At 34.2% G+C, this 14,891-nt stretch overlaps 1 protein-coding gene across 1 annotated transcript; it reads right to left on the bottom strand.

Annotated features, from left to right (window-relative positions):
• Positions 1-1,819: 1,819 nt before the first annotated feature.
• On the bottom strand, positions 1,820-11,440 carry LOC21391271 (ATP-dependent zinc metalloprotease FTSH 11, chloroplastic/mitochondrial). The gene is made up of 17 exons (XM_010090356.2): positions 10,653-11,440; positions 9,646-9,799; positions 9,127-9,219; positions 8,874-8,959; positions 8,629-8,752; positions 8,247-8,366; positions 8,088-8,138; positions 7,859-7,920; positions 7,305-7,362; positions 6,620-6,745; positions 6,472-6,552; positions 5,641-5,770; positions 5,376-5,524; positions 3,393-3,674; positions 3,066-3,155; positions 2,917-2,970; positions 1,820-2,327 (listed from the first exon to the last, which is right to left on the bottom strand). The coding sequence occupies exons 1-17, from the start codon at positions 11,231-11,233 to the stop codon at positions 2,172-2,174; spliced, it is 2,397 nt and encodes a 798-aa protein (XP_010088658.1). The 5' UTR covers positions 11,234-11,440; the 3' UTR covers positions 1,820-2,171.
• Positions 11,441-14,891: the final 3,451 nt, after the last annotated feature.

Raw genomic sequence — 14,891 nt, 5'->3', positions numbered from 1 at the left:
CTGAAAAGATTCCTCAAAGAAATCTGAATTTTTCAGAAAAGTTCATGAATATTCCTTTTGATACTGTTGAAAATTTGAATGATGATATGATGTATGATGATAGGCTGAGAATAATAAATTAAAAGAAATTGTATTATTTAAGAGCGTAATATTATGAAAATATTAAGAGTGCTAAATACAAATTTTATTTCAGACTCTCTAAAATGGATTTATTTGATTTAAGATATTTTATGACCTTTGAACTTGTTACAGTCTTTCATTGAAAAATTTTTAAGATTAAAAATATTAGGGGTTTTTTCTTTGGCTGAAAAAGACCGGTTTGTTCAATTAAAATATTGTGACCTTTGAATATTACATCGTTCATGTGTGAAGCTTAAAATTATATTGATTCCATAGAATGCATTACATCCTTTTTGGCATAATTTGTAAATTTCTATAAATTAATTAATCGTTTTGGTGCTTGCACTATAAAAAAATTGACATTTAACGTCTTTAATTAGACGACGGTTTTACCACTATGATAAAAATAGAAATGACTATTTATGCATATAGAATAAGAGAGCAATATATACTATAATCTCCAGAGAACTTATGGAATTCATATATATTTATGATCACACAAAAAGAAAAGGCTGTATTTTTATTTTTATTTTTATTTTTTTGAGTGACAGGAGGAACTTCGGGTAGGGTGAAAATACTTTGGTGGCGAATATGTCGAAAAGATGAAATTTGTAACGAGATATGCATAAGAAAGTATTACGACTCTCGGTTCTGTAGGAAACGCAAGCACAGCCGATTTGGCATCCGTGTATATATGTGATACATTAAACAAGAGTGAATTAACTTGCCAAAAATAAAAATAGATAAATAAGAGTATTGTCATGTAAACGCAACCACTAACCATGGGCCCAGATTCAATTCCATTCGGGGATGTTCAGGGATTTCTTGTATAAACTATAAAAATGGGACAAGATGACATTAATAATTTTTTTAATTAATAATAAAAAAAATCCTATATAACGGGGTGGAGATGGAACACTAAAAATATGTGCATATATATAATTTAAATGTCAGACTATTTTAACCATGAGGTAGTCTAATTTATTTACTCTTAGCTTGGGTATGTTTATATGGTCTTTTCAAATGGGGACTAAAAAGAAATAGTTGAACATCTTTGGTGGCCTTTATTGTTTGGTTTCTCCGTCTATTGCTTGATGAGATTTATTATACTGCCATATTCCACTTTAACTTAGAGATGAGTACGAGAATGACCCCCAAAAAAAAAAAAAAATTGATATTTGAGCTTTAAACTGGATTATTACCAAATCCCATTTCTCTTTCCAAAACATTTTCTTCTTATCAAATGCCCTGAGCCAGAACTTGAAATCTGTTTAGTACCCTTTAACAGTCTGAGTCGTGATTAAGCCAAGTCTATTAACAACCAAACACCTTTTCAAAATCTTTAGGGTTACGCAAAAAAAAAAAAAAAAAAAAAAAAAGACCCAACAACAACATTCAAGTACAACTGCAAATAGAGAAGTATTTACATTTAAAAAAAAAAAAAAAAAAACACCTTTTATTGGTAAAATATCAATTACAAGGAAGAAAGGATAAGATATGCTCCGAATATTACAGAAAAAAATTAAAAACAACACAGAAAAAATAAAAGCATTAAACAGGGAAAATCTAAATACAAACAAAAGAAAATGCAGTTATATCTTCCTAAAACATCTCTCCAATTTAGAATGATCAAAGAGACGTATTGGCATCTTACTTTGAACGAAAGAGAAAAATAAATAATAAAAGATTTCCCAGAAGGTAAATAACTCTGTTCCTTTAGTATCAAATAATGTATTCATCAAAACTTCACCCATACAAAGGGTTTTAGTTCAAATAAATACATGATCTTTCCAAACATAAAGAGACTTTGTTGCACTGTTGGCAAAGACGATATTGGGTTGCTTCACAGTTAATCAACTTGTGAGGGTATAAATAGACCGCCTATAGACTAGCACGTCCTATAACAAGGAACTACATGCCGGGCTCGGGCCGATCGAGGACGCGAAGGATTCAAAGAAATCTCGTGATAATTACCTGTAGTGCCTTTAGACACACTGTACAGTGCTCCCCCGAATGGTCAGACTACTCTAAAGATGAGAAGAGAATGATATTCACACCAATACTAGATCCCCTTCTTCTTCTTGCTCTTCTTGTTGCTCGGGCAACCGCCCTTCCCGATACGGAAGAAGGATGCGCTTAATTTCTTCGGCGCTAAGCGTCTCATACTCTAGCAGTGCGTTCGCTAGTGCATGTAATGCCTTCTCATGCTGCAAAAATTTCAAACAAGATATATTGTCATTTCAAACCAACAACAATATATATATATATATATATATATATATAGTAGCAAAGGAAAAAAGAACGAACTAATAATACAGTAGTAAACCGACAAGAGATCTAGGAATATCTTAGATCTCCAAGAATATATACTCAGTTTTACATAAATCCGGAATAAACTTGGACATGAAGATAGGAAAAGCATGCTTGTGGGTACAATGATGGAAAACTTGGGAGAATAAAGAAAATTATGCAACTGCCAAAAACAACTTAAAAAACACCACCTGTTTAACACACCAGATAAGTGGAAGGAAATTATCTAGTTAGATTTTTTTTTTTTTTTTGGATAAATTATTCATATAAGAAGATTGATTATTATACAGAAACATTAAAAGATACAGCGATAAAAAATGTGGAATTAAAATAAGCCTTTAACATTGACAGGTAAAGACTGTTGAAGTGTCATCTATCAATCAATAGATATGCCCCAAAGCATGTGCCTAAAGGAGTTGGAGGGTGGTAATATATGCAAATTGCACTTTCAGATATGTCAGAGCAACGAAGGTTTTAAGAACAAACCTTCTTCAGAAGGGCTTTTACACGATCATACGCTTCTCTCAAGAGCTTCACAACCTGCGTTATCCATAAATAAATTAACAACTCATATACTCGTAATAAATATCGATATATCATCACAGAAACAAAAAGCCCAAATACCAAAAACATACTTCAGCATCAATACGCGATTGCATTTCTGAACTAGGCCGTTCTTTTATATGAATTGGTCCAATAGCATCGCTCATCCCACAGTTCGATACCTTAAACAGGAAGATGAAAATGGAATTAGTGATAAATACAAAGAGATGCCGTTCCCAGGAAAGGACAGGTGCTTATCAAGAAATCTTCTTTGGATAAATAACCAAAAATCACAAAATATGAATGCTCTAAGAATTTGGTAACCAGAAAAATATTATTTTCGAGATATCCCTTGTCCATTACATGCAGCAATGACACTAGTTTTTGTTGATTTTACAAGGCCATAAGAGAGGACATACCATGTATTGAGCAAGCTCTGTAGCTGTGTTCAGATCACTACTTGCTCCAGTTGTTATCTGGTCCTGACCAAAAATGAGCTCCTCTGCGACTCTTCCTCCCATGCAGACATCAAGACGGGCCAGTAACTGCTTCTTGCTAATAGACGTCTCATCATTCGAAGGAAGCTGAGTCACCATTCCCAGGGCAGACCCACGAGGCATTATTGTAGCCTTGTGAATCGGATGTGCACCCTCTGTATTCAATGCAACGATTGCATGGCCACTTTCATGATATGCTGTAAGCTGAAAGACACATAGTTATGTTAGCAAGTGATAATGAAATTAAGACCCAAAGTTGTTAGTGGACAGAAAATTCACGTTAGCAGGGGTCTGATTTCAACACTGTACAAGAACATAAATATATAGAGCGCACAATGTGCTTGCACAGTTTCAACCAAAATGGGACCATTTCGGTCGAAATCCCCCACCACCTCCCTCTCCTTTCTTTTTTTTATAAGTCCTTTATTTTGTTTTATTTTACTTTACTTTTTTTCATTTTACCTAAAATTTATTTACCATATGTTTGTTTCATAGGTTCGAACTACTGCTCAAACCTTTTTACAGCAGTGTTTTCTTTCACAAAATTTAAATTGTTGTTCAAACCTATACCCCACACGAGCCCTTATTTTTTATTTTGATCCTTTTTTTACTTTTCTTTTCTTTTTTTTTTTTTTTTTTTGCTTTCAGCCCAAAGCTTTTTTTTTTTTTTTTTCTTTTTTTTTTTTTTTTTGTTTTTCCCCTTTTTTTTTTTTTTTTTTTCAACCCAACACTTTTTTCTTTTTTTTTTTTTTTTTGTTTTTCCCCTTTTTTTTTTTTTTTTTTGCTTTCAGCCCAAAGCTTTATTCTTTTTTTTTTCATTTTGGTTTTTTTCTTTGGATTTTATATTCAAATTTAATATGCTTTTAAATGTGCCTCATTTCTAAAACTTTATTTTGGAAACGTTTATTGTGATGTGCATTTCCCTTTGTCTACGCCTCATTTAATTGCTTTTCTAATTTGGCCTATTGAAATATGTTTTCCCAAATGTGCTCCTACTTAAATGTTTTTTCTTATGGTTTTCTGAAAAAGTATTTTTTTTCCAAGTGGCACTGATAAATTCTGTTTCTTTCTTTCTAATTTCCTTGTCGAAATAATTTATTCTCAAATGTGTTTCTACTTAAACATCTTTTTTCATAAACATCTTTTTCCTTGTAGTCCTACCAAAATTGTTTGCTTCACATTTTCTTTTTGCCTATGATGGATGGAGTAGTGTGTGGAATTATCATTAATTGATACTTCACCACTTTTTAAAAATGTGCTCTACTTAAAATATTTTTATACTAAACCAAATTCTTAAAAGAATTTTTACATTCATTTATTCAAAAAATTAAACAAATTGAATGCACACGGGCATAGCACGTGTTTTTAACTAGTAGCAAAAGAATAAAACAAAAATCGGAGGAAATAAATATGACATCTCAAGTTCATACCACATCACAATTTGGTCAGAAACAAATGTTCTGTACTATGAACACAGAAACGTAGTATAAGATATTTTGGAGATAATTCTTTATGGTCCCTAGTATTGTAGGCTACGTTTGGTTCCATGAGATAGATATGTAAATAAATAAACAACCCTAGTATTGGATATTTTGGAGATAATTCTTTATGGTCCCTAGTAGTGTAAGCTACGTTTGGTTCCATGAGATAGATATGTAAATAAATAAACAACAAAATAAAGATAAAAATATGATTCAGGGAAATTCTAAGATCAAAAGAAACTATAAAGAATTGCCAAGATAACCAATGATAAAAAACCAAACTGCAATATCCTTCTGCATAGGAAAATCAGATATCAACCAACAGGCAACAACAAAAATCTATTCCTATTTAAGACGGGGCCAAATAAGCAAAAAGATTAAATGCATGAATCACTTGATATAAGCCTCATGAATGAATACATACCTTCTTTGACTCTTCAGATATGAACATCGTTTTCCGCTCTGTGCCCATTACTATTCTGTCCTTTGCAAATTCCAACTGTGCAGCAGTCAACTTGTCAGCACCATCAACAGCTGCCTTGATGGCAGCGATGTTCACCAAGTTTGCAAGATCTGGTAGAGAAAGAACGAGGAAAGTTCATCTCAGAAAATCTGATTAGTTCATGGAGAAAAAAATCATTTTCCATGTCTTAGAAATATTATTTTCAACAGAGCAATAGGTAACAGACCTGCTCCATTAAATCCTGGTGTACCACGGGCAATAGCTTTAACATCAACATCTTCAGCCAATGGTTTATCCTGTAAGTAGAGGTCCAATATCTCTTGACGACCTCGAACATCAGGATTTGGAACAACAATCTAAAAGAGCGGCAATTGTTATCATACTACTCAATTTAACATCAGACAATCATTTAATTTGATGGCAAAAAAACCAGATAAATTGTAGCACATAACAGTGAGATAAATATTTAGTAGCAAACTGGCAGTAACTACTTAAAGAACTAGCACATACAACTTCATTTAACCAACCTAGATGACTAAATGGCAGCAAAACCCAACAACCAAAAGATATAGTTAATTTTAAGTTACACATCAAGCAGTTTCAAACATAAATTTCATGTTCTCGAGACTTTTTTTTCTAAAAAAAGAAACAATCTTCATTCAGAGGGAGAGAGAGAGAGAGAGAGAGTACAGAGAAGAATAACAGGACAAGTTATCCTCTAAAGACAAATGACAGAGACCAAGGAACAACCAATAGCAACTAAAAACTACCCCAATTCTAAAATTAGAAAAAATAAAGGGATATCTCTGAAATTTTTACATGAACTCCAACAAAGCCTGTAACTGAATCCTATACCAAAGAAAAACATCCTGAAAATCCAAAACCTCTAAAAGTAGAATCTTCAGTCTATGTAAAAATCGTGAAAATCCAAAAACCTCTAGAAGTAGATCCTTTGGTCAATATAAAAATCAATATATCATAAACTTTAAGAGAAAATTAGAGAGCTAACAGAAAAAGATTAATAATACAGTAGTTCACAGAGGAAGAAACAACTTACATGCCTGTCAAATCTACCTGGCCTCGTTAAAGCTGGATCTAGAATATCAGGCAAGTTTGTTGCAGCCATTAAAATTATTCCCTACAAGAAGTGATAAAAAGAGTTAGAAATGCCGAGAGAGAGTGGGGGTGAGGGTGGGTTCAAATACCTCATTCTGCTCAAATCCGTCCATCTCCACAAGTAGTTGATGCAGTGTTTTCTTCGTATGCCCTTCCCATTGTTTCCGAGTGGAACCAACAGCATCTATTTCATCAATGAAAATGATACATGGCGCCTACAAAAAGTTGGAGCATATGGATGAACAATCAGAAAAACACACAAAGTCTAATAACTTGCTTTTATTTATTTATTTATTTTGGTTAAGTAATCAAATTATGTAGCATCAACAAAAAGCAGAACTGGAACATCTGGGTAAGATTCAACGAGGGATCCCCCAAGAAAGAACTGCACGTAATGACTTTTCTTTTTCTTTTCTTATTTTTCCCCTAACCAATTTGCATATCTGATCTAAATTAAAAAAGTATGTCTGTTTGGATTCACAAGTAACTCCTAGACTCTGCACAGCTTTTCCACTACAGATGTAAAATATATAACAAATTACGATTTTGCAGCTTTTTGAAGGGAATCACCTTGACTGTGCCTTGTAAGCATATTCCACATTTTAGTCTACTATATCACCTCATGGAGAGTAGAATTAAGAAACACGGTAACCCAAAACAGCTAAATGCATTGTGCTTGATTTCTGGTACCAAAAAAAAAAAAAAAACACACACACACACAAAAGTAGAATGGTCTTGCATGCCTAATTTGCCACCACAGAGTCTAAAACAAACCTTCTTCTTTGCTGCTTGGAATAAGGATCTTACACGCCGAGCACCAACTCCCACGAACCTGGCATATAAAAGTAAAAGTTGATCAATATATTGCTTGACCATGCGTACTGCAGTTCCTTGGGGTTCATATCAAGCTCCCCAACAAAAGGCAACTTGATTAGATTTAGTTTGCCAAAGCTCATACTTCTATAATGTAGCAATTATACAAAATAAGTTCTTGTAGTGGCCCAGTGGCATACAAACGCTTGAAGTTGACTTGATAGTTTTAAGGCAATGACACCTCATATGAGAAAAAGGTTAGAATGGTACAATTCCAGAGGCCACACAGCAGCACAGATGAGAGAAGGAAATACGAATGATTCAACATATAAACAATGCAGAAGAATATCAAACATTTAATGAATCTACTATAGATAAATTCATAAGCTATATATTCTTATATATATACATACACACGCACACACATATATATATATATGTTATATAAATTCAGACTATAAACCACATATATACATATAGGTATATATTTATATATACATAAATGTATTACTCACATTTCCTCAAATTCAGATCCTGCTCTATAGAAAAAAGGCACTCCAGCTTCTCCAGCAATAGCCTTCAAGATCCAACATGATTCAAACAAATATTAGAGTGCAATGTAATTTTATCACCAGATATCAGTAACTGCATTGCAATCTGAATATCAGAAGCAGGAAAGTACTTGAGCTCAAATATAATTGCTTGAAGTTAAAGGAAAATAGGAAAGCACAAAGGAGAAGTTACCTTGGCAAGTAGAGTCTTTCCAGTTCCCGGTGCTCCCGTCAAAAGAATCCCCTAAAAGTATGTTTGCGTTAGGCTCAGACGGTACAAAGTAAAGTAACAAAGAAAAAGTAAGCAGAAACCAAAGGGGTAAAGAAAAATGGGGAAGAAAAAACAAAGCACCTTTGGCAACTTGCCCCCAAGGCGAGTGAACTTTGTAGGATTTTTGAGGTACTCTACTACCTCCTCAAGCTCTTGCTTTGCATCATCACAACCTTTAACATCCTTGAAAGTTTTAACATTCTGCAAAAGTATAATGTATCTTCCTGTCAGGAGATAAATCCAAAATATATTCTTTTGTAAATAATAAGCATTTTCCCAATTTCAAAGTTATAAAACCCAAAATGTAACCAGGTCCCCATATTTATGCATACATTTAATCAATTTAATACAAACCTTTTAATTTCCTTTTATTAATTGAAGAAATTCAAAATAGAGCTATTTAGATAGGAACTGTATTAAATAACATCAATACTTTGTTGCTCAGCACGTTAAATGTATCTACCTTTTCCGGCATAATTTCTTTATTCAATTCTTTTGGTGTGTAGGAAGAACTTGAGCCAACACCTGAAGTTCCTATACCACCTAAGCTCCCTATGTACTTCTGAAGTGCAGCAGCGCCCATAAACCTTAAGGCAATTAAGACATTTTAATAAGAAGAACAATTCAAGATCACTGGCTAGAACTAACAAAATACTGAGAGAAAGAGAGAGATACAGAGAAATAGGTTATGCAAAAGATATCCCATACCACACTAATCCAACAGCAACAGTGAATAAAATTGTTGAGATAAGCTCCTGTGCAAAACGTGATTTGTTTGACACTTTCGGTTCAACCTAATAGATGAAACAACAGGTACTAAGATTAGAAGATCAAAAAAGATAAAAGAGCAAGCAACAGTGGCAATGAGGTAATATGATACAAGGCAAAAATGAGGTAACTTTTACACCACATTCTTTACTGATCAAAGACGCCATATTACACTGCATGATTCGAATCTTACCATCATCACATGCAAGGGCTGCTTCTCATTAATTCCAGGATTGAGGAACGGCTCATCCATGTTGCCTGAAGCTCGCTGCTTCAGTTCTTGCAACTGCATGTATAAAGTAACACTTATTCAAATAATAATACCCGCATAATAAGGTTGTAAGATGAGAGACAGGTCAAGGGAACGCAGAATGCTTTATGTGGAGAAAATGCAGTAAATTGAGATTCTTTAAACGGATTAGTGCCAAAGTAAGCAACTGGTAGACGTGACTGTGATTAAGAGTAGTAGCAAAGCTCGCCAGCATTCAATGTCGAAACGAGGCAATCATGAAGGTGCCACCTTCTAGTGGATACCAAAGAAAGCACGCATTGTATAAAAGAAAATAGAGTAAGAAATTGAAAAATATGGAAAAGAATAAAAAATATGGAAAAGAAGAAGAGTTCAATAACACGTGCAACCATGAACCACACCTATGGGAAATTGCAAAGGACAGAGAAAAAATGAAAAGAAAACAAAAGTACGCTGCATTACCAATGAAGGAAGAGTAGAAGGTTTTCCAGATTCCTCATCTGGAAGATATTCAGCAATAGCATTAGTAATCACGAGAGCTCGAAGATACTCCACAACTCCTCTACTATCTACAGCATGATCCCTTTGCTCAAACCGCTTGAGGACGGACTCAGGACTAGAGAAAACCAGAAAGAAAATTGCTAAACTGCTTTTTTCTAATAACTCACAAGTAACACATGCCACAAGAGATAGAGAAACATAATTATTTTAGCACGTCACTGCCTCTACATAAAAAACTATGTCCCTCTACAACAAAAACATATTCGGACAATATTAACAATGAGACACACAAATAAAAAATGGGGACTTCGTACAATCTATGTTCATTTTTTACTCGTTTCACATATTTCATAGCAACCAAAGCAGAGCAAAATGAAAAATCCAAACTTGACTCTCATCTCATCTCGTGCTTCTTCTGTTCTTCATCATCTTAGCCCAACTTTAACTAACACAAGAAGTGGTGAAGCCACAAATCAGTTAATGGAAGCACCTAACCCACACAGTTTTAGAAATTTATTATTCAACACTAAAAATTTTCTAAAACTTCAGTTGTGCCCCTACTTAAAACTATAATTGTACCCCCACTCAATAATTGAAATTTATCACCACTCTAATTTTCTTTCACAGTGGCCCACTGGGGGGAAAAAAAATTCCTTGCTCCACATTCTAAACCAAGTTCTCGTACCATAATTCCATAAAACAAACAAACATGAAATTACAGCCTCAAACATTTACAGCACATTCCATTAATTACTAAACTACTCATTCTCAACCAAACAACATCATATTGAATAGAACTCATCCTACAATCTAGTCTTCTAACCTTTCCATTCATTTTTTTTTCTTTGTTTGCTTTTTGGGGGGACAGCTGTAGCCTCAAACACATAAAATTGCATTACTTTCAACTTCCAAGTTCCAATTCTCAGCAACAACATCAAAAGTGAATTCTACGTACAAGAAAGTCTAACCTTTGCTTGTTGAGCTCAGCCAGTAAAGCGCTCTGCTTGGCTGCGTCCATCGGATTCGCATCCGCCTCCGCAATCAACCGCTCCAACCGCTTCTCCTGCCGCCAGAACGGCCACCAACTCAGCCAATCCCACATCAAAATCTTCTCAAACCCTTCTCTCACCCGGGTCCAAAACCCCATCAAGAACACCACCAAAGGCAATCGGCTCTCTTCCGCCACCAAAGCCCCGCCCTTTCCCTCGCTCTCCGCCGCATTTCCCTCGAGTTCCTCCGCGGAACCCCAACTCGAATCCTCCTCGGCTTTCCGCTCCTCAATACCGGAAACCCCGGGGGCTGCTCCCTCCGGGGCAACCGATTCCGGGCTCAAATTCGCGCTCTCCGGCTGCAATGCGCAGAAAATCGCCGTGAGAACCCCGCCGGGGTTTCGGAATCGCGTCGAGAGAAAATGAGAAGAAAGCGAAAGCGGATTGTGGTTATTGGGATATGGTGAAGAGCGAGAAAACTGAAAACGCTTTGAAGAAGAAAGGGATGAAATAGGAGAGAGTGAATGCTTGAAAAGCAGGGAAGCTTGAAGGGTAGCCATTGGAGTCAAGAAAAGGTTTTGAACCTTTTCTTTCTCTCTCTACACTCCAATCTTCTCTCTCTAGAAAGTAGAGGACCGTTATGGATATGGAAGAGAGAAGGGAGTTTTGAGAGTTGAGTTTGAGAGTTTGAGAGTTTGAGAGTTTGAGAGCCACACAAGGCTTGGAGTTGAATAAGAGAGAGAATAAACCTTATCCCTGGGAGGGGATTGATTGAAACTGGCGCCGGCTTCGCCTTCCTAATTGTGGCTTCTTTTTATTCTATTTAGGATTAACAAATTAATCTCAAAAAAGCCCCCCAACTATATGTCAAATTTTATTTTGACGTCTGAATTATAAAATATTACAAAATTATCTTACAATGTGCGGGAAAATGGATATGCTGGTCTTGGTAAATTCTGTTCTGTGCGGATGTTAACGTTTTCCATCTAAATAGGTGTTATTTCATCTGATATAGTCTTAAGGGCATTTACAACTAGAGTGATATAGTCTTAAGGGCATTTACAACTAGAGATCCAGCCACCGACCCGGGCCTGTATGCTCGAATAGGGATTTCGAGCTAAATCGGAAGGCTAAGCGAGTCAGGACCAGACTCAATTGGTCTGAACGTTTATAAGGTAAATTAAAATAAAAAAGAGACTTTAATTTCAAGCCTAGAACCTAAGGTCTTGTTTATTTCACCGATTCGAGTTTTCAGTTTTAGGTTTCTACAGTCGAAAGCTCTCAGAAAATGTCACATCTAATTTTTTTCTGCTACAGTGAAAAACTCTCAAAAAATGTCACATCTCAGCTCGAATTGAAAACTCAAATCCGCAAAATGAACGAGGCCTAAGCCTAACATGGCCCAGGGTTTATGCATGCCAAGTCCGGGCTAAAATAATTAAACTTCGGGGCACACTTGGCCCAACCAAACTTTGAGTCCTATTATTACAATCCACTCCAAGAATTCAAATGCTCAACCCGTACAATTGAAGTGTTGTTTTTCATCATTTTCTTAATAGTCAATAGGAAAGCATATCAAAATAATTACAATCAGTTTTGAAATATTATAAACTTCAAACACATGGGACAATTTATTGCAACTTCTTTGACCATTTTTAAGGTTTACCGGTCATTTTTGGGTTATTTATTTTTTTATATCTTGTATTTTAAGTTTTTACAGAAACTAGACCTTCGATTTTTAATCTTATCAAATATATATCTTTGAATTAAAAATAATACACAACTATATACTTTATCTCAGTTAATAATTAATTTTGACCTTTAAATGACTAACTACCTCCTTAATAAAAGAGGCCAAAACTTTAAGAGAGCGGGCTAGAACTTTAAGAGAAATAGTAAAAATTGTTGAACTTGCTCTTAAAGTGCATAAGTATGATATTATTTGCATGTCGTCCATGTGTTGTGTGTATTGGAGACTGTTCTTCTTTTTTCTTCAAACTAGGTTTGTAACGTGCTCTGCACATATTGCCGTGATGGAGACACATGAAGAGTTTATTGTTTACCGAATAGTGAGAAATTCATTTATATAATATTTTTAAGGATTTTTGAATTTATTTTAAAAATGAATATGTGTAAATATAACAATTGACACACAAAAAAATTAAGTAGAGATACATTTGAAGAAAATTATTTTAACCAATCAAAAATATAATAAGAACACATGCAAAAAAAAAAAATTACTCTCATAGGAGTAAAATAAGGAACAACATATTTTCAAAGACACACGAAAAAATTAAAATGTAAATAAAATCACAAAAAAATAAAGATAAAAAAGGAAAAAAAATAAGCGGAGGAGCTGGAAGAAGAATTTTGGCTCTTTTATATATTGTTAGGAAAAAAATCACAAAAATAAAGATAAAAAAAGAAAAAAGAAAAAAAAAATTAAGTGGATGGGTTGACGTCATAGAGTAAAACTTTGGCTCTTTTATGCGGTAGTCATGTAAAAAAGAATTTTAACTCATTTATGTATTGTTAAAAAAAATATATAAAAAATAAAGATAAAAAAGGAAAAAAAAGAAAAAAAAAAGAAAAAAAAACTAAGTGGAGACAAGAGAAAAATTTTAACTCTTTTATGTATTATTAAATGTAATATTTTTATTAAATGTTTCCTTTTGAAATACCTTCCTTGCCTTTGTTTTTGCTTCTATTAAAATTTTGTTCTAAACGTGTCATTATTCCATCTTATATTTTTTTGACCGCACTTTATTATTTTTGTTTGTTTCTAATTTACACCTATTATAATAATTTTTCTCAATTGTACCTTTCGCATTTCTTTAAAATTATGTCATTTATTCAAACGCAACCGTCACATTTTTTCCCTAATTACTCCCATAAATAATTTTTCTCATATATGCTCTAACTAAACATGTTTGCTCTACTTAAACATGTTATTTATACAACAGTCTCAAATATTATTTTCTTTATGGAACTCCTAAGCAATTTACTATTTTACCATCTAATTTGTCTTACTAAAATCTCTCGCCCGTTGTAAAGTATATCCTGTTTTTGTATTTTTCTAAACTAATGTCAAAAGAACAATAAATAATAAAATAATGAATTATAAGAAAATTATTGTCATGCCCCTAAACCAGAATTAGTGACGTAGAGGCTCGTTTAAAAACTTAAACCTGTTTGAGAGAGAGATTAGCAAATATTTCAATTTCTTTCAAATTCAAAACATCTAGGTATTTCCAAACGAGCCCTTTTTATTCAAGAGAAATTCAATTTCAAGAACGATGGTGGAATTTCTAACCAAACCAGTTTAAAACCACGTCCCTGGTACTAAGTCAGGAATTCCCATAGGTGTTTAGCATACATGAATATAAACAAAAGTGAATGTGACATCAACCACAGTCTAGTAATATTTAAGTTTACAATCCATAATCCTTTATACATGCCTTGAAATAAAAGATAAGAGGGAAGACAACTCTTCACTTCCCGAGATCAAGTCCACGTCACCGGTAGTAGCTACCTACTCCGCACTACTCCTCGCGTCTCCTGGAGGGGTTTAATACATTTAAAAACAAGAAAGGTGAGCGAAAGGCCCAGTAGGATATAATTTTATAAAGCATTTAAAATAAAGGTACTCACGGTCCGAAGATATACACCCAGAACTGATCATCCTTTTTTTTAGAAAAAGAAATACTCACAGTAGAAAATATCTATATAATGAAAGTGTGCAGCTCATCATATCACTAAACAAGAAGCGGTAAAAATGTCTGTCTATGAAAAGTGTAGAGCCATAATTCCACTAAACAAGAAGTGGATCCGTACGGGTTTCGGGACCTGCCCCTAAGGATGCGATTCCCACATCCCGATCTCTGAGGCCACCATGCGTTGTATCATTCCTTAAATATTTCATTTTAAGGAATGATACTCTTTAAAATCTCATTTTTAAAATCATTGGAAAACTTAATAGCATTCTCATGCTATTTCTTTAAAAGTCATTTTCTTTAATCATGTTTTGTTCTAAAACATTTTCATTGGCTAAAACCATTTAAAGTGAGGCTAACAAGGATATGGACAAGAATATCCTACCTTTTGGATATCAAACCTGGTTTAGCTTTCCATTCTCCTAGCCTCCGTTTTCCTTTGAGGCTCCAATTCCAATCGTGCCACTAACTTTCCCATCAAAATCAACAATTTAGAGTTTGACTT

Source organism: Morus notabilis, unplaced genomic scaffold, assembly GCF_000414095.1.
Source record: "Morus notabilis unplaced genomic scaffold, ASM41409v2 Scaffold465, whole genome shotgun sequence".
In the NCBI taxonomy this organism is placed as follows: domain Eukaryota; kingdom Viridiplantae; phylum Streptophyta; class Magnoliopsida; order Rosales; family Moraceae; genus Morus; species Morus notabilis.
The sequence above is the reverse complement of the archived record's forward strand: the minus strand, read 5'-3'. Positions and strand labels throughout refer to the sequence as shown.